At 53.2% G+C, this 23,056-nt stretch overlaps 1 protein-coding gene across 2 annotated transcripts in view; it reads right to left on the reverse strand.

The window, feature by feature from the left end:
* Positions 1-6: 6 nt before the first annotated feature.
* MAP3K14 (mitogen-activated protein kinase kinase kinase 14) overlaps positions 7-23,056 on the reverse strand; it is a 40,137-nt gene continuing 17,087 nt past the window's right edge. Inside the window, exons 2-16 of one of the 2 annotated variants that reach the window (XM_031468571.2) lie at positions 18,921-19,193; positions 17,663-17,732; positions 15,885-16,095; positions 15,145-15,762; positions 14,072-14,209; positions 8,684-8,813; positions 8,323-8,454; positions 7,740-7,844; positions 6,244-6,407; positions 5,611-5,761; positions 3,841-4,215; positions 3,550-3,656; positions 2,940-3,084; positions 1,968-2,068; positions 7-1,609 (exon numbers count right to left, since the gene is read on the reverse strand). In XM_031468571.2, coding sequence (XP_031324431.1) covers positions 1,445-1,609; positions 1,968-2,068; positions 2,940-3,084; positions 3,550-3,656; positions 3,841-4,215; positions 5,611-5,761; positions 6,244-6,407; positions 7,740-7,844; positions 8,323-8,454; positions 8,684-8,813; positions 14,072-14,209; positions 15,145-15,762; positions 15,885-16,095; positions 17,663-17,732; positions 18,921-19,173 — 2,865 coding nt within the window. In that variant the 5' untranslated portion in view covers positions 19,174-19,193 and the 3' untranslated portion in view covers positions 7-1,444. Of the gene's footprint in view, positions 1,610-1,967; positions 2,069-2,203; positions 2,324-2,939; positions 3,085-3,549; positions 3,657-3,840; positions 4,216-5,610; positions 5,762-6,243; positions 6,408-7,739; positions 7,845-8,322; positions 8,455-8,683; positions 8,814-14,071; positions 14,210-15,144; positions 15,763-15,884; positions 16,096-17,662; positions 17,733-18,920; positions 19,194-23,056 lie in introns of those variants that run through there. The other variant, XR_010384611.1, reaches the window with a different exon arrangement.

Consider the following 23,056-nt stretch of genomic DNA (forward strand, 5'->3'; position numbering starts at 1 on the left):
AACATCTTTATCATCACCCCAAACTTTATTGCTTACAAAGAGTTCTCTACAACCTGAACTTGGCAGTACCAAGGCTGCAGTTCTTCACGTACTGGGGGCCGGGGGTCTCTCCCTGGGGAGCAGTATGGCTTGATGTGGATAGCTGGAGAGAGGCCAATTTGGCAAGATGTGGGGACAAGCTTCTCCCCAGGAGGAATCTCAGGGGACACACCCCTCACCCCACAATGATTCACAGTTGATTAATGCTACATGAGTCCTGATCAGCCCTACCACAAAGAAGAGGCTTGGCTGGGGCGATGGGTTGGGGGGAACTCATCTTACAGAAGTCTGGAGGGTGTTTGAGGGGTCACACGCATGGAGAAGGGTCAAGATTTGGGTCCCTTCACCCCATCTCCTGGCCTTGTGCTCATGCGGAACCGCTGGCCGCCCTTCTGGAGGGCAGCCATGAAAGTGCTTTGAGGTCATCAGAGTGCAAAGTGCAGCTGGCGGTGCCCCTGAGACCAGGGGCGGGGCAGGGTCAGTGAGTGTGGTGCCTGAGCCGTGTCTCAGGAAGCTGGTGTGAGGATGTGAGAGCCTGGGTAACGGCAGCGCCTACGGCTTTCTTTTGTGTCTGTTGTGCCCCGTCCTCAGACTGTTCCTGTCATGTAGGTCTCAAGTCACCCTTCACTTCTAGGATGAGGGAGCTGAGTACCAGCTAGGTAGGGGCAGTGGGTGGGCCTGTGGTTGGGGCTCGGAGCCTGCTGCTCTGGGTAAGACTGGTGGCCAGCAGCAAAGGGGCAAGTGCTTAGGGGCTGAGAACAGTTTAATTGAAATGCCTTCTCTGGTCCTTGGCTGAAGCTGTGCTCAGCTCAGGGCCTGTGTTGAAACACCATGAGAAGGGTGGTGTTCTCTCTTAGGGAGACCCCCAGTGTCAGGCATTCCTCTCTCCCTGACTTGGTCTGAAAAGTTCCTAGAGCTAAAAAGGGGTTTGCTGGCCAGGCAAGACCGGGCGAGGGGGTGAGAGGGCCCCGCATTAAGCCAAGGGCAGGCACACCTGCTGCCCTGGGCGTGTACTGGGCCTGGGTGTGAGTCGTTAGACATGCCACACCCTTACATCTACCTGGAGACTGAGGGAGGGGCTTGCTCACCCCTCCCTGACCTGGGCTGGAAGTCGCTCTCCCCTGACTGCCAGCAAGTGGTCACTGATCCTAACGGGTCAGGCCAGCTTGTTAGGACCAAGGCAGAGAAGATCCTCTTTGTTCCCCGTGGGAAGAGGCCTCCTGCCTTCTTCCTCATGTGGGGGCAGGCAGGACACAGGTGGGAGATCGTGGGAGGTGTTTTGCTAGTCCCCACCTTACTGCTGCCAGTCCCTGGTCCCACTGCTGAGCCACTGTCTCAGGGGCAGCACTGAGCACCAAGAAGGAAGGCTGTTTCTGGCTGAGTGGAGCCGGTGGTGGGAGGCTGGTTAGGGCCTGTTCTCCAGCTGGCCGTGCTTGACCCTCCAGCTCCAGGCGAAGCTGCCGTCAGGGGCCAGGGTGCATTGCAGGTCAATGCCCGAGTCTGGCACCTCCATGTCATAGCGCACGGGCTGCCCGTCCTTGGTCACCAAGCTGAAGGCTGCAGCTGGGATCTGGGGGCAGAGCAAACCAGTGGGCCTGAGAGTGGCAAGGGGCGCTGAAGCTTCCTAGGAATCTAGAGCTGGTGGTCTCCTGCTGCGCTAAGAGATACCTCACTCCAGCCCAGCAGGCAGCCCTGAGGGCATTATCCGTCTTCCATTCTGGAGGATGTAGAGAACCACATGTGCCCAAAGTGTGGTCCTGAGGACCCTCTGATCGACCCAAAACTGCCAGTCTTGCCCTTGGATCCTGGGGGACATCCGGGGCCAACTATTCCCTGTGGTACTTTTTCAGAAGTCTTTTACCTGGAGGGCTGTGCTAGGTGTGCTGGACTCTGGGACTCTACCACTAAGTGTGTACCCGCCCCCTTACCTGGCTACTGATGCCAGTTGCGATGTCTCCCACCTTGACCCGGTGGAACTCCCGGATGTGCAGGTGTTCGCCATTGAGTGACTGTATTTGGACTTTCACACCTAGAAGGCAGGCAAGTGGGCCATCAGGAGAGTGGCTGCTAGCTCCCTAAGGCGCCCTACATAGAGGGAAGCAGGGTGGTTGTGAGGAAGCCACAGAGAAGACATTTAGGTTGCAATGGCCATAACGGCATATACCTGCTAGCTCTTCCAGCCATTTTCCATCAACACCGGGAATTTGGCCTGCACAGTGCAAAGAGCTAAGGTTGGGTCCTATGGGGAAGTAGTATTCCTACTCGCACACAAGGCAGAAAGGAACTGGAAACAAAGATTCTTAAATTAGATTGTGGGCCACTTAGATTGTAATGTTCCTTGAGTTGGAGTGGCCTCTGGCCAGGCATGGTGGCTTGATGCCATAAGTCACACTGGCCCTGGGAAGGGCCAGGGAACTGTGAGCTGATGCAACCCTTGTTCTGTCAAAATCACATGACCTATGCAGCTGCACTTGAAAACAAGGAAGTCCTACATATGCTGTCTTTCTCATCTTCTGACTTCATACCCTAGAGGAGGATCCCAGCAATCTGTTGCTGAGTTCTTGATTAAAATGTTCATGGGGTCTTGTTCTTCCTCTTCCTGTCAGAAGGAAGTTAACTGCTCAGTTTTTTGATTCCAGGCCAGAAGAGACTGCTGCTCTATGCCCCAAGTTAAACGCCTTCTGGGACTCCATCAACCGCCCACGAGGGTCAATGGTCCTCCACTGACCCACCAGGAAAGACTCTGGGCAATCAGGGCCTTGGCTCTAAACTGACATCCTGCCCAGGTACCTCAAGTTCTGGACACCAGGTGCCTTCCTCTCCCTTCCCCACCCTGTGCTGGGGAAGGGGGACATAAATCTCTCAGACTCCCCAGTCCCAGGCAGATCAGGTGACTGTACCATTGAAATAGCTCGGCGTGTCGGTGGGCCGCCCCCGGGCCAGCACCATGTTCCAGCTGGAGCTGCGAGCCTCCGCCTGGCTGCCCCACGAGTGCACGCCGGAACTCAGGGTGTCCCGCGAGCTCTGAGAGGCCTTGGATGGGTTCTGAAGTGACAAGGATGGCACAGACTCAGGCCGCGGGCTCAGGGAACCATCTCTGGCCTTGGTCTAATTTGGGGCCAAGGGACTCTGGGCCCTCCCCTGGGCAAGGAAGCCCCCATGTCCTAGGCTGGAGCATGGCTCTCCTGGGTGCTTTTGGGGCTCAGCTGGGGGCTGAGTTCATGAGGAGCCCCTGGGCTGGAGGAGGGTGAAGCGTAGTTCTATGGAGACCAAAGCCAAGCCTTTTTCCCTGCTATCCTAGTAGCCAGACTGTTCCTGAATTCCCAGGGTGTTGGAGATGGACAATCTCATTCTGAGAAACCAGGACCCCTGGCCCGGGGAGGACCCCTTCCAGGAGGAAGGGGTGACCCCGTTACCTGCCTCGTACCCTCTACTTGCACAGGGCCCCTTCCCTGGCTGCACCCAAAGCCCTATGCTCTGTGCCCTGGCTCCCGGTCCATGCTGGCTCACCTTCTCACTGTCATCCGACAAGGAGAGACTGTCAATGCTGAGGCACGAGAGAATTTGCTCCTGCTCCTCCAGAGAAAATGGCTGGGAGAGGCTGTTCAGAAATAATTCTGTAGAAAAGGCAGAAGACGGCTGTGAAAGACTGGGAGGGGACTGGCTGTGCTGTCCGCGTTTTTCTGCCCAGACTGCCAGAGCTGACCCCGGGGAAGGGGCTGGAAGAAAACACATGCTGGCTGTAAAGAGGAGGAAGCCCCAGCCCGTGCCAAGGGAGCCAGAGGCTGCAGCCGCCCATACCTATTTCCAGCTGTTGCAGCTCCTGCTCCGGGAAGGTTGCCTTCCGCTCTGGTGAGCTGGGGTTTTTGGTGGGGGCTGGATCCAGGGAGGACAGAGGCAGTGGCTCCCACATCCCAGACTCCCCCTTGCCCCAGTACAGGCTTGGAGACTTGTTCCGCTCTGGGGGTTCCGGGGGTGGAGGAGGTTGGAGCTTAGGGGCCCCGCCTGTTGTGTCCTCAGCTGGCTGGGGTCGCGGGGCCCCTGGCGAGAGCACCCTTGGCGGGGCACGGAGGGTCTGGTGAGAGTGGGCTGGGCTTGGAGGTGGATGGGCTTGGAGTGGCGGTGGATGTCTTGGTTCTTTATATTCTCCCCTCCAAGGGCTCCTCAGACCTCCCACTACAAAACAGAGAGCACACGTGGTAAGGTGGAAACGGGCCAGCAGGGTCCCTAGGCCACACGAGGTGGCCTCTCCTGAGCAGAGCCGGCCCAGAAGCAGGCAGTGAGGGAGGACCCTTGCCCCACCAGGACACAATTCAGGAGGGTGGTGTGTGGTCTCCAGAGGAGGCCTCTTCTGTAAGATGGTCCCCTACAGTGGGAACAGAACAGTATTTCTTTCATTCCCTTTTCCTCCTAGGTAACAATTGCAAATTTAAAAATCACAGAATTGGCTCCAGAGAAGGACTTTGTTAATATTAATAGTAAAGAGAAGATTTAAAAATAGCTCTGGGGGAATGCCAACACGGAGTTCCAGGTAAATGGGCCCTGCTGGCCCTGCGTCTCTCTTACCCCTCCCTTCCCAACAATCAGTGCTTCCTGAAGGCAGCATTTCTCTGGAGTGGGGTCAGTTCAGCCCCGGAGCCCTTATAACTACCATCTGTGGTTGGGGTGGAGGGCTTTGCAAGGTCTCTCTCCTGTTTTACTTATTCCCTTTTCATTCCCATAACTGCTGCCTTTCCCCTGCCGCCCCCAACACCGCCCCCAACTCCAGCTGACATTCTATTATGTTTGATGTGTCACTTTGGGTTAGACTGCTTTCTTGCAAAGTGTGTATTGCTTTTATTTATCAATTTTTAATTTATAAAAAAGGCAGAGTGTTCTAGGCTTTGCTCTGCTGGTCCTCTTATCACCCAGCACTACGGTTTTCAGATCCAGCCAGGTTTCTCTCTGAACATCGAGTTGCTTTAATAACTACTATGGGTGCTGTGTGAGGCATCCCCCAACCACTCCCACCCCATCCCCACCTTTGGCCTCTTCGCGCTCCCACAGGGGCACACTCGACTGCACTCAACTCCCATCCCACAAATGACACTGCAGTGTGTGTCCCCAGGCATGTCCTCTTATGGGTCTGGGGAGAGTTTCTTTGGCGGTAAGCCCTGGAGTGGGGTGCTGGGTCCCAGGTCTATGGACGTTTGCCCAAGTGCTGCCAGGTGCCCTCCAGCAGAGCCTAAGGGCTACAGCCCCACCAACACCTGGCACTCCCAACTTTCTGACTGTCCCCACACAAATGGCTGGAAAGTGATACCTGGCTTTATTTCACACTCTGATTACTGATGAGTTCTAGCTCCCCTTTCTATGTTGTAACCCCTTTCCCCCAGCTCCTGAGCACTGCCCCTGCATCAAGGCACAGTACCAAGCACTTGGACTCACGTGACCTCAGTCTTCCTAACAAGCCTGAGGTTGGTGTCATGTCCATGCTCTACATGGGGAAACCAAGGCTCTGAGAGGTGGAGTACCTTGCTGATGACCACCACATGACTCTCTTGCCCCCTGTGGCCAGCACGGGGCTCTTACCATGCTGTAGTGCCAGGCTGACCTTCCCCCCCAGCTCTACGGCTGACGCTCGGTGGTCAGGCTCTTTCCTGAGGCCCTCCTGGATGGCCTGGGCTGTGAGGGGGGCACAGGAGGGTGGGATCTCCCTCACAGGCGGAGGCTCGCTGGCAATCTGGGGGTCAAAAGGCAACATGTGAGGTCTGCCTCCCCATCACTTCCCTGCCCCCAGTTTTCTGTTCTTGCTCCTCCCCACCCTCCCCGCCCTGCTGTGCTGTGGTGGGCCACAAGGACTGAAGCGGCCTGGTCTAGAGTAGGGGCTGGGATTTTTCCAAGAAAAGGGAAAAAGGGGCCAGGCAGGACAGAGCAGAGCAAGGCAGTGAGGCATGCATGACTTCCAGGTCCAGCCTGTCAGGAGGTGGGCAAAGAAGGGGGTCCGGGGGGTGGATGCAAGAGAGCCCTGAACCATGAACTCAAGGAGAGTCCTCACCGACAATCTCCCCCGGGACCCTCAAATCTGGGGGGTAGTATTTTAGTCAGCATCCCACATTTATGAAGAGGCTTTTCCCTACGCCCTGTTCCCATCCCCCACTGAAGAGCACCAAACTTGGGGGCCCTGTAGTCTTGCTGGCTTTGCTGGTGCCGGCCGGCACTGACCTTGAGGCAGAGCGGCCCTCGGAAGTACTGGGTCCAGGGGTGGCAGCCGTTGAGCATGTGCAACATCATGCAGCAGCTGCTCCAGATGTCCACCTTGGCATCACAGGGCTTGCCCATCACCACCTCTGGCGCCATGTGGGTCTCTGTGCCCGGGATGTAGTCCCCTGAGAAGGTGAAGTGAGGCAGAAAAGGCAACTGTGAATTCTTGATGGGTGACAGCCTTGGCAGGGACCACCCCAGTCAATCCCTGAGACACCCTGAATTTGTCTCAAAGTCCTTTAAGTAGAGATAAAGCCTCCAAATCAAACTTGCTAGGGATGAGCCAAGTCGGGGATTCTGCTGGGGACTGTACAAAGAATCTATCATCCAAAACATGGGCTCTGGACCAGACCCTTAAAGTGCTTTCTAAAAGGAAGGAGGGGTCTGGACATGGAAAATTAGGTTGCAGAAGACTAATTAATGGTATTTTCCTGAAATTTTAGTAAGTTAAAAAGAAAAAATAAAAAAAGGGAAAAGGTCTTTTATGCATACAAAAGGATTGATACCAGATGTCAACAGTATTTTTTTCCGGTGTTTTATATTTTTTTGCAGAAAAAAATACAAATCACCGGAAAAAAATACTTTCTGCTTAGCTCTACTTTCTGCAAAAGATATTAGAAAAGATATTTTTGTAATAAGAAGAAAACACTATAGTTATTTTAAAGTGAAGGACAGGTGTCTATGTTCAATTTACATCTTCAGAATTACCAATAGTCCTTTAGCAACAAAGAATCACTTCTAAAAGATTTTTTTCCTTTGGTCAAAATGAAATCATTTTATGCTAATGGTATAAATAAAAAAGCAGGGCACAAAATTGTGTTATAGTGGCCTTAACTATGTACAGAAAAAAAAAAGACGTGAAGAGAATTATCTAAAATATTCATGATTATCTCTCTGGGCAAGAGGAAAGGTTAAGAATTCTTTTTTTCCTCCCCTTCTGAACCACTTAACATTATAGTTGCCAACTGTTCTACAGTGGGCACGGATTACTTTGATAATCAGAAAAATATAGGTTAAAACCAGGCATTTCTCCAGCTGCAGAGCCCAGGCCCCTTGGTCAGCCTTCCCACTATACTTCCAGAAACTACTCTCAGAGGTGCAAGAGGGCTGAGGTCACAGGCTGGGAGCACAGCTCCCTAAAAAACGCTGGACAAGATGGGTGGAGCTGGGGTGGGGGGAGCTCTGAGGTAGAAGACCTGGGACCTAGGGCGAGGCACTCAGCCTTTCTGTTCCCTCCTCTGTGTAATGGGAACATCAGAAATGAGCATCTGAGTGCATTACTGCATTAAAGCTTAACAATAAAAGCCTCAGGAGAACCCAGAGTGGTGTCTTGGTGGACATAAAGTGCTCCGTCTCTGATGCCATTAAGGAAAGTACAGGAGAAGGCATCTGCGGAATGCCTGGTAAAGGCTACTGGCTGTTATCATTGTGGGGAGGCGGAGAGGGGACGGACTCACCTGTGAGCAAAGACTTCCCCAGGCCATCAGGTTGAAGGCACACAGCATGGCCAAAGTCACATAGGGCTGCACGGCTCCCATCGCTGGACAGGAGGACGTTATCAGCTGCCAGGCCACCCCAGGGAAGAAGAGGAACAGGTGAGTCACAAAGTGCCCTGGCCCAATCTGGACCTCCAGCGAGGCAATTTTCTGGCTGACCCTACACGGCAGCTGCTGCTTCTGATTAGTTTCACTAGTCATGGAGGGAGGGAGAGAGGAAGGTGTCAGTTGAGGCTAGAGGCAGGTAGCAGGCAGGATCTCTGAGGGTGAGGGCACGGCAGCAGAGTTTACTCCTGGGGACGCTGCTGCCACTCAGCTCTGTGCCTCTGGCCCCGCCGGGGTCACCAGTGGGTAGGAGCTCGATCTGCTGTTCCCTGGGCACCACCCACTGGAAACTATGGAGCCAGGCTGAGGGTTGGGAGAACACACTTCCCCTTCTTACTGGTACAGCCCTGTCAGCCTGACGCAGGCCCAGAAGATCAGGCAGGATGGGGTGAGGGAGGAGCCCAATGGAGACCAGGAACACGGGGGCTCGGAGCCTTACCTTTGACGTCCCCATGCAGAATCCTTCGGGTATGGAGGTATTCCAGCCCTTCCAGGGCCTGGCCCAGGTAGTAAAGGGCCCGGTCCTCCGGGAGACAGCCCTTCTGCTTTATGAGCTGGCCTAGTGAGCCACCTAGGAGACCAATGGCCAGTCTTTACATGGGGCTTTTCCAGGCCTCCAAGGGAGCCAAGGGCAAGGGCCTTCGAAGGGCAGATGGTAGAAAGCAGGCCTTTCTTGACCATGTCACAGAGTCAAGAGATTAAAAGTGGATTGACTGGGGACCGAGGTCAACCTTGGCAAGACTCGGGGGAACCCTGGGCTCTGAATGTGGAGGGAGGAAGAGTGGCATTTGGCTCCATACCTTCTAGCAGTTCCATGAAGATGTTGACCCAAGGACCTTCCTTCACTGCTCCATACAGAGGGACGATTCTGGGTGAGGTCAGTCCTGCACATGCCATCAACTCCTCTGCCCGAAACACTTCGACTCGCACCTAGAAGGGCCCAGGGGTGGCTGCGAGTCAGGGTGAGGGACCAGGGCTGGTTCCCTGGCATCCTGTCAGAACCCTTGGAACCCCCTGAACGGAGGCTGCTGATGCTCCCAGTCATGATTCTGAGGCCAGGCAGGGCACTGGTGGGCCTCCTGGACCCTCACAGACTACACTGTGCACCCTGGGGGGGGCGGGGTCAACGCCTCATACTGGATTAAAGTTCTGCATTGCTGATGTTTGCGAAAATACTTAAAGTCACACAAAAACTACAATCCTTATTCAGGCCCCTTGCATGCTGCCTATCCTCAAATCTGCTGAACACAGAACTTTCTTTTCCCTAGCCCAGATATCTGGATAATTTCTAGGTCATAGGACCTTTTGTTTATTAACATCCACACCTACACTTCAGATGCTGCGTTTCTGTCACCAGAGCTGATGCGGCCAAGATTCTGGCTCTGTCAGTGCCTCTGGCTCCTCCTCATCCTTCATTGGCTCATAATTATTTGCCTTTTGCCCTGAGGATTAACATGTCCATGTGGATAGAGCAGTGCTTGTTTATTTTGTTTGCAGCTGTTTCCCCAGGATCTGGGCAGCGGAGATCCTATAGGGAGAGGTTTGGCCAAGGCCTGTCCCACAGTGGACTGGTGGGCCAGGGACCACCCACTCTTTTCTGCAGGGACCAGCATGGCATGGCAAGAAGAAGTAGGCCTTGGATGCAAACATCCTGGGCTGAGACCTGGCTCAGCCATTTCCAAAGGTAGATCACTTCCCCTAAGCTATGTGTTTCCATGTGCAAACAATGGGGACAGTGACATCTGCTCCTGGGGAGAGTGAGGATTTGGAGGGATGATAACCATCACCGGGCCTGGAAACCAGTGGGTGCTCAGGAAGTGCTAGCTCCCCACCTCCTCCCTCCAGCTCAAATATGGTTAGATTCCCTAATAGAGACTCAACCTCCTTTCTGGCAGCAGCGGATTCTCATGTTAGCCCTGAGAAATACCACCAGAGGGCGCGAGTGGTACAAAACTAGCCAAGAACAACTCAAGTCAGCGCCTGGCAGTTTTCTCTGGAGACCTGCTGACTTGGCAAACAAAAGCTCTGACGTTGTACGGCTTTTGGACTTTTGCCTATCAGTGGAAAATGTCTCTTTCTGATTACTTGCAGAATACCTGGTTTGGTAATCAACTCGCATGGACTTTGACTCCCTGTCAATGTTTCCAGCTCTGAACCTGAGTTGGAACTAATTCACCAACAGGACTTGTATTAGCAAATGTTTTTAATCCTACTGCTCCCAAACCATGAGGTGAAGCACCCAGGGCACCACAGAGAACTCAAGGGCACTACGGGTATTTTACATTTGAGGCAAACAGCGATGATCAACATCTGCGGACATCATGCAAACTACTAGCTCAAGACAGCTCGGTTTCTATGATCGTACTGCATTATTTTGATGACATATTTCTGTGAAGCTAGGTTTTTGGAGGTTGCTGTGACAAAAAGGTACTTCAGGGATAATGTGGAGCAGGAAATGAAGGTGATGGCATCCACTGATTTCAGAGCTTGAGAAGTTGGGTGTGCCCAACAAGACATACATCCCATTAGTAATTATGGTTGTTTTAGAACAAAAAACATGTATTTTTCAATTTATATGTATTGTCATTCAAATGGCTAGTAGGTTGTTAAGATAAAGACTTATTATTTGACCTAATGATTTAATAAATGGAACTGTTAAGTACTTGTTTTGGCCTGGAGCACCATGAAAAAATGACTGAGACATTCAGGGCTGTGAATCAAGAAAGTTTGGGAGCATCTGCCTCGACTTTTAAAAAAACCGTAAGTCCTCTAGAGTGTCCCAGCAATGTTAAAAACATTCCTAACCGCCCAGACCAAAGGCAGTCAGAAGGGACACTTCAAAACACAAGATGCGTTAGGAGTCTGGGCTAGCTCCAGGGAGAGCAAGTGGAAAGGGTAGACCCGAGGGAGCTGGGTGGGAGAAAGGACGGCTTACTGGTCCAGGCCAGCTGCCCGTTTGGCCCACCTCTCCTCTCTGGACTTCAGTGTCCTTATCTGTAAAGTGAGGGCTGGACTCTGATGAGGCTGATAATGACAACTAATATTGAATGCCAACTTAACACACGCTGGGCACCATGCTAAGCACTTACAAGTATTAGTTGTTACCTCTTAACAACAGCCCATCAGGTGATATCTCATTTTACAGACAAGGAAGCTGAAGATTGAATGAGTAACCTGCTCAAGGTCACCAGGTATAAATATCAGAGCTGGAATTTTGGTGGAAGAAGCCTGACTCTAGAGCTGCCAGCTACCCTCGCTCACGGAAGGCCTTTCCAGGTGTGCGAGCTCGAACATCTGTGCTCATACTCAGGAGCGTGCATACCCAGTGGGGAGCATGCTCAGCGATCCCCTAACTGCCAAATCCACAAGCCACTTCCCTTTGCTTAACTGCCAGCACACATCATTCTCCTCACAGTCCTTGTTCTGATTTCCTTCTCTTCTCGTCCTGGCTGACCTCACCCATGTCCCTGGCTGATGGCTGCTTCTACCACCTTTATACCATCTCCCATTACAACCTGAGCTCCTTCGGGTCAGGCGTGTGGATTCCACACCTCTGTCTCCAGTCCCTGGCACAGCATCTGGCACAGAGCAGAGCTTGGTAACAGCTGGCTTGACGTGGCCAAGGCCAAACTATCCCAGATCAGGGATGAGTAAAAGGAGGCTCCCAGGACTCCATGCTTGAGCCAGATGTTCTCAAACGAACAGTTCTTAACCCTCACTAGGCCACAGGCCCCTTTAAAATCTAATAAATCTCCATACATGCCACACTTTAGAATAAACACACACACACTTTAGAAAAGAGTTCCAGGAGTTCAAGGATCTTATGAATTCATCCACTGACTAGGATAAAAACTTATACATTGGCTGTTAAAAGTACTAGAGAAATGGATATGTACCAAAAAAGAAATCTATGATATACTGTTACATGAAAAAAACATGGTACAGAAGAATCTCTAGAGTATAACTCATTTTAATAAAAGAACAACTACATGTTTATATATGCAAAACTAGTCTAAAAAGATTTATGTCAAAGGGTAGTTACCTCAGAAGGGGATTGGGGAACAGGGAGACTTTTGCTTTTTGGGGTATCATTCTTTTATAATGAGCCTCTATTTATTTGTAATTAAAAAGATCAATTGAAACCTTAAAAAACAAAAACGGAAAACCCTACATTAAACTCAAGACTCGGAACCAATCAGCATCTGACTTGGGGCCATGGATATTCCAGAAGGAGGACCAAGGCAGTGCTGATGTTACCATATGGTACTACATGTTCTGGATCTTCAGGGAGCATAGAGGGTGCACAGACTTGCTCTGACCCTATGTGCAGCTTGAACTCTGACCCCTGGCCCCCACCCTGACCCTTACCCCCTTACCAGGGAACTGTTTCTCAGATCTTCCAGCTGAAAATGCTAAAGGACAGCACTGCCTTCCCTACCCTCAGCCCTCGAGAGAAAGGAGAGGTAGCCTGCCCAACTAAAGGCAGCTGTGAGAGTGCTGAGCTCCTGGAGGAGGGGAGGCAGAATTCTGAAAGGGGCTGGCAGTGCTTGGAGCTTGGAGCTTGGAGCTTGTCCGACTGCCTTGGGGAGGTGAGAAATGGAGCGTCTGTCCTCTTCTACTATATTAGGGTTGTTTACCTTGTTGCCCAGGACTCTGAGAACCTCAGCAGGGGAACAGCTGAGGAGCCCAGTGACTAAGCTCTCAGCATGGGCATTCATCTCCAGGACACTTCACGCTCTCGCCCCCCTCCCACCCGCCTCTCAGGAGGGACAGCTGAGCCTTCTCCGGTGGCCGGGGAGGGGATTGCTGCTGAGGTCAGGCACGTGGCCTTGGCATCTTAGTGGAAGATGATGACCCATGCTGGCAAGGACTCAGCACGTGTTCTGGCCAGTGGGGGTGGGCAGGTGGAGCTTGCTTATCTGACATAGTATGTCTGAAGTTTCGGGTAATACCTACGGATAGTCCCCTCTCTCATCCCATCATCCTGAGGCCCAAACTCTAGAACTCAAGCACCTGGCCATGTACAAGCCAGGGAAGCCAGGTTTATTCACATCACAATTTGTCTTGTCACCCCTTAAAGCCACAGGTACCCATGACAGTGGCAGCAGCAGTGTCCACTCTGCATGGGGCCCAAGTGGGATAGGCTTGCCTGGCCTGGCTATTTGGTCCCTATCCTTTTGGGGATCAGAGTGTCCTCGACAAAAGCCACTGGAAAACAAGATCCATCTTTGAGTTAGCTTATTTCACCTTGCCCATGGGCCAAGGAGATGGCTCAAAGAAATGTTTCTGATTTTTGCCTTAGGACATCCTGGGTGCTATTCTCAGGCTGAGTTTGGGCCAGGGACAAGGTGGTTTCCAGTCAAGGTGAGCTGAGAGTCAGAAGTAAGAGAAACAGTATCTGGAGTGGAGCAGGGCTGACACCCTCAAGGACTATGGATCTGCTGCTGCTGGGCCCAGCTGGTGTGATGTGACAGAAGGAGGCAGCAGTTCCAGGCCCAGCTGTGTGGCTTTGGGAAAGGCGCAGATCTTCTCTGGTCTCCAGTCCTACCGTGAGTGAGATGAGGGAGTGGGAGAGGTGACTCAGGCCTCTGCCTCTAATCAAAGTCCTAGGAGCGCAAGTCTTCCTCTCCTACCCCTTCCTGAAGAGTGGTCCAAAGCCAAACTCTAGAGTTGGACAAGCCGAGGGCTCTTGCTAAGTCTCATTTCCTCATAATGTCCATCTTGCAGGACCTACTACATCCGGGGGACCAGAGGCAGAGCTCGAACTCGACAAACTAGATGTCATTCCTAAGGTACACAGCCTCTTTCGGGGGAACCTGTCAGGTGGAGGCTACACCCTTGCTGTTACCTTCTGGCCCACTAGTGGTGCAGGGGTTTCAGCTCAAAGAATTTCGTGACAATCCAACCATCTTCCAGGTTTCAACTTGCCCTAGGGGCCTGGCATCAGGAGCGGCCCAGGCTGCGTGCACACTCTCACACTCCCTGTCACGTACACACGCACCAGGTGCAGGCGGGGAAGTGACGGAGACCGTTCCCTTCCAGCTCCAGCTGACCCAGGCAACCAGGATAGCCAGGCTCTGTTAACAAGTCAGACCCACGGCTGCTCTGAGACTGTTCTTGAAAGAAAGCAGAGGGCACGAGACAGGCCTCTGCCCAACACCCCCTCCAGCCCCGGAGCCCCGGCATACCTTTTTGACGGCACACTGGAAGCCCGTCTGCTTGTCCTCCATCCTGTGTACCTCTCCGAAGGAGCCTCTGCCCAGGCAGGGCTGGCGCGTGGCCCAGTGGACCTCCTCTCGGTATTCATAATCCACTGGCTTGAGTTTCTGGGGTTGGCAGGAGAGAGAGGCCAGTTTCAATGGCCAGGGCAGTGGAGGGACGAAGGGATACAGTGAGGAAGGCTCTCAAGCAAGGGCCCTTCCAGGTTGCTGGGCTGAGCCCTCACAACCAAAGACACTACTGGGTCTGAGGCAGGGCTTGGGGGTGTGGGCAGGACCAGAGAGAGGGTTACAGGAATCAGGCGAAGGCAAAGGAGAGCTTCACCGGCTGCCTGAGGCAAGCTGATCCTTGTGATGAAAGAACCTCCTCCCCAGACTTGTGGTTGTGGGACAGAAATGAAATTGTCCACAACCCTGACAATGAAAAAACACGAGCTAAAGGCAGAAGAAAGAGAAGGACAGTGAAGGGGCAGGGGACAGGAATAATGTCAAAGATGGATGGAATAAAACTGAGAAATCTAAGTTTGGGAAAATCATGTAAGGTTACAAAGTTATCCAGTAAGAGAACTAGAGGAAGAAGGGAAGGAAAGAAGGGTAGCAAAGACAGACAAAATCCTCATTGTTCACCCTGGGGGTCAAGAGGTAGCCCCTGCTCTTGACACCGGCTTGTCCCTGTTTCTCAGCATATGTGTTATTCCTACAGTGCACACACACAATGCAGCAATGATGGGGCAGCCAACCAGAAGAACTAAGAACAGGAATAGCTGATAAGACTGAAAAAGGAGCTGGAAACGGACCGGGAGACTACTGCTTTCCATCAATGCTGAGCACTCTGCCAACTGATTTGTTATCACATGAGTGAGTGACTCTGAGAACGAGAGAAAACCGTCCCCCCAGAGGGTGGGACTTGAAAGCAGGTCAGGCAGTGATGCCTCTTCTCCCATCAAGGTCCCACCCTGACTCCCAGCTGCTGTTCTCAGCCCTGGAGGTGGAGGTGGAGGTGGAAGTGGTGGTATACGTACGTATGTTTGAGGATTACTCACCTCAATAAGCAGCACCCCCTCGCTGTCCTCAGTTTCGGGGCTGGGCTCCTGGGGCCTGGAGCCCCCTACTGACCAGGTCTTGGCCAGGCTGGCCAGGCTGCGGGCCTGGCCTGAGCTCACGCTGCCTTGCAGAGCATGCACCAGGTATTCCTCCACAGAAAACTTCTCACTCGTGCCATGAGACGGGCAGCTGGGCTTTAGGCGTGGGCCAGGCAGGGGCTTCTGACTGTCTACACAGGCCAGTCTGCCCAGGTGAGGGCCAGGCAGGGGCTGCTGGCTGTCTACACAGGCCAGTTTGCCTAGGAAGTAGGACTCTAAGGGGTGAGGTTTCCAGGGCTGGAGAGGGTGGAACGGGAAGGGGTGGGGCAGTCTGCTGTAGGGGAAGGGGTGAGCGGGCTGGGGCAGGGGGCCTATGTCCTGGGGGTGGTGGAGTTTCCACACGTGGTTTAGACACTGCAGGGGGCTGATCAGTTTGTGGAGCTCAGGTCGAGGCAGTGCGGGCCGCAGGCCCTCCCCGAGTTTCTTAAACCAGAGTTGGCCAAGGCCTGGCTCCTTCAGAGGCCTGGTGAACTGGGGGGCGCTTCTAACATATGGGGCACCTAGCGAAGACTCGTCCTCCTGTGGGGGAAAACACAGGTGTTAGGACCCAGGGCTGGGGCCAAGGCACAGGCGCCATGCTGAAGGCCCGTGAGCCAGGTGCTGCCGGGGACCGAGGCCCAGGGTAGGGTGACGGCTCTCACCTGCACTGGGACTGTGCAGCTCTCCTGCTCGGGGGTTCTAGGGAGGGGCTTGGCCAAGGCCACTCCCGCCTGAGCCAGGGACTTGGAGCTCTTCTTCTTGCGTTTCTTCCGGGCTTTGCTGCGACGCTTCCCCTTCCAGCACACACGGGCCATTTTGCCCTCGGTCGCGTGGGCCACATTGTTGGGGATTTGATCAAGGCTCTCAGACTGGCTGTCAAAAAGAGGACACAGAAACACATTGTGAGCATGAGGAGGCAAGAATATGGGCCAGCTTGGGTAACTGCAGATGGAGTCATGTAGACTCGAGGTCAAACCCCAGAGTAGTCAGTACTTGTGTGAATGTGCGAAAGTTCCTAAGCCCCAAGGACCATCGGTCTCCTCATTGATAAAATGGGTGTAGTATTTTCTGTCAGGTTGGGTGGAGATGGGGGTTAAATGAAATAGCTTATTTAAAAAGCCCACCTGGGTGCTGGCCCCAGCAAGCTTCTGATAAACAGTAGTTACTGCTAATGTGAGGGGATTCACACTGCTCTTCCGGTGGGGGGGTGGGGGTGGGTGGACACAGTTCTCTCACTGCTCTCCAAGGTGGCAGAGGTCCCAGAAGGGGGCATGTGGCTCTGACGGCCACAGCCCACACTCAGCATTCTCAGCTCTGACTGACAAGAGTGGGTTTCTGTTGCCTCTGGAAGGAGGGGCAATTGAGATTGGTGACCTCCACCTCCTCTGGTTCCAGGGCACACCTGGCTGCCGGAGACGCGTGAGGAGTTGCCTGGACTGGGGCCCGGGAGCAGGGGAGCCCGCCCTCCTCTGATAGCCCACAGCTCAGCACCATGGCAGACTAACTCAGCTCTTACCCCTGCCACGTATTAAGACCTGGTGGCAACAGGATTTCTGACAGGACTGCTGCCAAACAGCTGTGGAGCAGACCCTGGCTTAGCCACCCTCTCATAGCCTCATCTTTTGCCCCTCACCAAGAAGGCAGACTCATCCCAGCCCGGGAGGGTCGCTAGGGGCCTACAGATTTTTTTCAGGCAGCTGAAAGAAGTGGATTTATCAGAAACCCCCAGGAAGCCCCTATCCTGGGCCAAAAGGCATCAGGGGTGACATAAGGAATTCGACCGAACACTGAGCATTTCTTAGTTCAAGGGCAGCAGCCTTCCCAACCTTTTTATCACTAGCAGTTCCCAAATTACAGTGACGAAGAAGTGTGCCTGGTGGCGGAGGAGGAAACAGCTTCCAGATTCAACCTCCAGTTGACAAAAATCATCTCTGGGGCTGCGGAGCTTGGGAACAGACTGAGTCTCACTTGGCTCCTTCTACAGGGCCACGGAGCAGTAAGTCTCTGTCCCTGCCTGTTTCCAAGCCCTCATCCCTCCTCGGCTGTGTCTCACAGGAGAAAAGACACAGCAGGTTTCTCCCCAAGTTAGAGGCCCTCTCCGGACCTGCACTCGTGGTCACGCACCAGCAGGAAAATGCCTCCTGTTCCCAGCACCCTCCCGACTGATGGGAAACGGGGAGGAGCAGCAAGGACTCTGAGGAGAATAAAAATAAAATGTCAAGCTGATGTGACCCAGAGGCAGTCATCTACACGCTGTGAAAAGCTTTTGAAAAGCTTATTTGGCCGGGAGAGCAGCTCAGCCAGGAAAGCCTGGGCGACTTCCAAGAGCTGAACCACAGGTGCTGAAGGAGGGAGCCAGGGGTCAGTGGGGAGCAGCCTGGGCAAGCAGCTGGGGTGGGGAGGACGCTGCGTCAGCTCCCACTCAACCTGGCCTCCTTACCTGTACTGTTTTGACCCAGCGATGAAGATCCGTTCTGAAAAGGTGGGGCTGAACTCTTGACTATTCTCACCTTTTAAGTAAAGGGAAAGGGGATGGAGCAGAAAAGAGAGAGAAAGGACAGGAATTCAGCACTCAGGAGGGAGGCATTTTGCAGGTACCCTCTTGGCCACTCTTTCTCCTTCCCAGACCACCTCTGCCTGGTGGCTCATCTGCGGTCACTGATGGGCTCACGCCGCCCTCCCAGCTTAAGGGTCAAGGCCAGAGAGCGTGCCTACAATATGGGATCATGATGCCCACCTCATTTCACATACTGTGAAGCTTAAGTGAGATCATCTATGTAAAACTCAACACAGTGCCCGGCACACAGTTACAGCTTAATAAATGCACCCTATTGTATATGTGCATACATATGTATGCGTGTGTGGTCTCACCATTGTTATGTCACTCACTCCATTTTAATTTTCATTCTCTTATCCCTCATCAAAGACTAGCCAGAGGAAGGGGAAGGCAAGCGGAAGGGTGTGTGTGTGTCCATGGGAAAATACCACCATGAGCTGTTGGTCTCGCCAGGCTCTACCCCCTGGGGTGGAGGATAAGTGTTGGGGAGAGAGGGGACTCCTGGCCCTACCAGCCCTCTTGGGAGTTTCTCAGGCTCTGGTGGCAGTCACCGTTCCAAGTCATTTTGAGGTATTGTGAGTGGAAGCAGAAAGGACCAGACAGGCCTCGCCCTGAGGCCCTCTGACTGGCCCCGCAGGCATTCATTCTGTCAGGGGTGCTGCGCTGAGGTGGACAGTGGCGAGGGGCTTAAGGCCCCACCCAGGTGGGCTTTCCAGGAGACCTGGCCATTCCTGTCCCGGCCTCCCCAGAGATGCTCAGGCTGCCCAAGGCCAAAACAGAAGGCTGAGGGCCTGCCTGATGATCCTGCAGAGTCCCCAGGACCTCAGAGCCCGCGCATTCCTGCCCCCCGCCTCCCTTACCCTGCTCTGGTCCCAGTGGACAGGGGCCCCATTTGCCCCTTCCCCTGCTTGTTTCACTCCCTGGCACTGTTCTAGCTCCCACTTCACACTGATTCTCGGCTTAACCCTCTGTTGTGTCTTGTGAGAGTCTGCTATGGTGGTCACCCTGGCCTCCCTCTTCCAGAGAGGGCCCCTGAGCCCAGCCTGAATGGTGCGCAGCCACTCTTGCACAAGCACTGGGCCCACCTGCAGACCCCCTACCTGTCCTCTCTGCCGACACCCCCCCTACCCTGGCCCCTTACATTCGGCCTGGGCGATGATGGAGATGGCGGCTGGCCCGCCCTCGGAGCCTTCCTTGGCTGTGCCTTTGGTAATCACGTCGTTCAGGATCTCCCACTTCCCACAAAACACAGGGCTCTTCTCCACGGCCTCAAGCTTGTGGACGGAGCTCTGCTTTTTCCCCATTGCCTGTGTCTTCTCCTTGGCTTTGGCGAACTCCTGCTGCCCAGCCGCCGAGCTGGGGGCGCCTGGGCAGGCCATCTCCATCACTGCCATCTCCCAGGCTCACACTCACCCTGAGAGAGAGACCACACACAGAGCAGGTTACCCCCAGACCCTGAGGGGCCCAGGTCAGGGGTGGGTGGGAGGAGAAAAGCAGGGGGCAAGGGATCTCTGCCTCTTCACGCTGCAGGGATTTAGCCTCTAAACGGTCCAAATGGCAAAGGAGTCAACTTCTCACCGTAGATGCTGTTCCACATGGTGTGACCTCTCCAGCCCTGCTGGCCCCTCCACCGTAAATGGCTCCTCCACTCGACCTCACGAGGACTCCAGCCCGCCTCCCCAGGACAGCTATGGACCAACATCTGGGTTGGTTCTTTCTTGCTTTTGTAAATAATGGCTGAATCTTTTTTCTGTTGTTTGTTTTGAGGAAACTTCGCTTCCCCAGAGCAGGGTAGTGGATCCCAAAACCATTCGTCACCTTGTTGATTCTGCACAAGACTTGCCTTCTTAGAGGACATGCCTACACTGTCCAAGACGGCTTTTCTCCAAGTGGAGAGAATCAAGGTTTTGTTTTGTTCCCAAGTAGGAGGTAGCTGTATGTGTGTATATATATGTGTGTGTGTGTGTACATAAGTTTGGGTGTATATCTTTACATATACATGTTACCTATATACACATATATGAAATCTTACAATGTCTAAAGATCAGCATGCAGATCAGCATGCCAGCACTTTGCTCCCTTTCTGAGACTCATCTATTTGTAGCTCTCCAGGAGGAACTGACACGCTTCCTTCTGTAACGTCCAAACTCACCTGCTGAAAACCTCTCCTAGGTAGCATTTTTCTTTCAGGCAACATTAGTAGTGGAACTTATATTAGAGCCCCCGACACTAACCGACACCTCTAGAAATACGAAGACAAAGCACAAGAATTCACCTCTCTCTGGGCTCATCTCCACCTGCCCCGCGTTCCCATGAAGCCAGGAGGGAGAGAGAGCCCACTGTTGTGACAATCTGCAAACAGTATGTGTGCTAGAGTTGTCAGGAAAGAGAACTGCCCACTCTGAGATTGTTACCACTTGGGAACCTTTCTGAAGACTGGGGCTGTGAACTCCCCAAGGGCAGGGCCCTTCCGGGTTGGGTCATGACTTGCCCAAGACAAAGCCTGAGAAGGTGCCCACTGCAGACAGGTCTTTAATAAGTGCTCTCTGATGGCAGCTTGGTCCTAAGGCTGTTCCTAACAGATGTAGTCTTCCCTACCCTAGCTCCATTCATCCTGGATCCCACCTCTGTTTGTGCTTGAGGGAGAAAGGCAGACCACAGGAAGCCAAGCCTCTAACCCCTCTGGCCTTTTGCCTATCAGGCTGGAAGCTTAAATGAGATAGTGGGAAGCTGGGAAACACTTGGCTGAAACCTTCCTCCTACTGCGTCTGCCTCAGCACAAGGGCTATGAAAGACTGAGCCAGCTTGACTGGGGTGTGGTGAGGGGGGATGGGTTTGTTGGTCTCTATGAATTTGATCCTCACATCTCTGCCTTCAAGGGCATCCAAGCTTTGAACTCAGAGCAGCTCCAGCTTTTAGCAGGGATGCCTGGGTGTGTTCCTGAAGGCTGAGGAGGCTGAATGGGTGGCCTCATTTTTACTGATGGCCTTAAGAAGTCTAAGGAATGTTCTGACTTCAGTGAGGTGAAAGCTCTCCAAGGCAGGCTGTTTTACTCACAACCATACTTTCATCCCACTCCACACCTCCTCAACCCTTTCCATCTCCCAAAAGGACTCGATCCAGGGCCTGGAGTAGTGCCTACCTTTCTCAGCCTTTTTAGGAGGGGAAATGAGATCTTAAAAACAAACCCCAAACCCTCAAGTTCTAACAGTATTAGAGGTGTACTTACAGGGACTCCACGTTACTTTTACCTCTTTATTTTTACTTGAAACGGAGGTCTAATTAGGCAGAGGCTTGCCCAAGATCACCTAGCCTGTGCGGGGCAGTGCAGGGCTGGACATAGTGGGCTGTGCCCCCCACTCCCAAGGACCCTGGGCTTCAGGGAAATACAAGCGGGAAAATCATGGTCCTCCCTGGGCAGAAGGCGCCGAGGGCAGAGGGATGTCCCTGGTATACAGCGGAGCGGGGCACAGATGAAACTACTGGCTGCATGAGGGGATCAAAGGATGATGCTGAGCACCAGGGATGAGGAAAGAGTTTCACCTGATGGGTGAGGGAGATGAGGCCAGCGGTCAGCGGTTGCTCCGAGGGCGCCCAGCTGCTTAGAGCGCTAGCTGTACCCGGGCTCACGTGGCCTGTCTCTGCCTGACCCGGCTCACCCCAAGCTGGAGCTCCTCCAGAGGGGCTACGGGGTCCCTCCCCCCAGGAGCTGTACTTTCACCTTGGTGGTTAGGTGGGCAGCTGGCCAGGGGCCCCGATCCTCCCTCCATGAATACTCCAGGCTGCCCCGTCCTGGAGAGGGGGAGGCCGAGGCAGCGGAGCTCAGGGCCTCCTCCCTTGCAGTTCCCTGATGACTCATCCAACAGCCTGGCAGGCGGAGAGAGGAACAAGGCAGCCTGAGAAACTAACCCAGCAGCTGGCAGCTGAATCTGTGAAGGGCATGGGGAAAACAGGCTGACCCTCACCTCCCAGGGGCACGAAATCACAGCCTGGGAGCTGGATAGCTTTGCCGGTGGCTGGCTTTCCTGTGCCACATGACCATGACTCAGACCCTCACTGACAGTCCCCAAGTTCAAGAGGCTATTCTCAGGACACTTTGGCCTGACAGCAACTCTCCGACACATACACATGCATGCTCCCTCACTCCTTCCCCACTCCTACATGCATTCTGATCTACAAAAAATGGGGTTCTGCACTAAGCTTGGGACTGCTGGTCAGGTGGCCTGCCCAGCCCTGCAGCTTTGCCCCTTCTCTCTCTCTCTCCTACAGCTTGTGGGGAGTGAGGACTAAGTGGGAACCTGTTGTGTCTCTGCCTTTGAAGGCAAGTCAAAATCCTGATCCATTACTCAGCTGGACACTCCCCCCAGCTCCACTTAGGCCTCAAGTGCCTTCTTCCCTCAGCTCCCTGTGTCAGAGCTGCGGATGTGAGCAGTGGCAACAGCCAAACCCACTCAGCTCACCCACGGACCATGAAAACAAAAGGGGAAAGGAAAGGGGCAGGATTAATTCAGTATTCTTTTAGGGCCTGATCCACATTCTCATCTGTGGTGCCACCATAACGAAAAGCTAACACGTGGCAGTGGCTTTGAAACCATGAGGTGGGCTTCCATCACATTCTCCAAGGGTCTGACATTTCTTAGAAGATTGCTCTAGTCTCCCCAGAAGACCCAGGCCAGGGCTAAATGCCCAATTCTGGCTTCCTTCTTTTACGCCAAGGAAGTGCTCACTAAATGCAGTGCCCTCCTACCTGACTGCAAGTTAGAATAACCAGATGAGAGAGAGGGTATAGCTCAAGCGGTAGAGCACATGCTTAGCCTGCATAAGGTCCTGGGTTCAAACCTCCTCTAAAAAATAAATAAATAAACAAACAAACAAACAAATAAATAAATAGACCTCCTCCCCCCTACCCCAAAACAATAATAATAAAAAGATTAGGGGGGAGGGTATAGCTCAAGTGGTAGAGTGCGTGCTTAGCATGCACGAGGTCCTGGGTTCATTCCCCAGTACCTCCTCTAAAAACAAATAAACAAATAAACCTAATTATCCCCCCCAAAAAAAAGAAAGAAAAAAAAAGATTAAAAAAAAAAGAAGAACCAAATGAGTTTTACTGAATCAGTCACTGGGCATTTGGCCCAGAAGCTGTACTTCTGACAAGTTCTCTGGATGATCCGGATGCCCGGGGGCCAGGGACTGCTATTTGACCCCTGCTCTAGACAGCTGCACAGTCCAATATGGCAGCCACTAGCGACATGGTCATTTACATTTAAGTGAATTCAT

The sequence above is a fragment of the Camelus dromedarius genome, chromosome 16 (assembly GCF_036321535.1).
Source record: "Camelus dromedarius isolate mCamDro1 chromosome 16, mCamDro1.pat, whole genome shotgun sequence".
In the NCBI taxonomy this organism is placed as follows: domain Eukaryota; kingdom Metazoa; phylum Chordata; class Mammalia; order Artiodactyla; family Camelidae; genus Camelus; species Camelus dromedarius.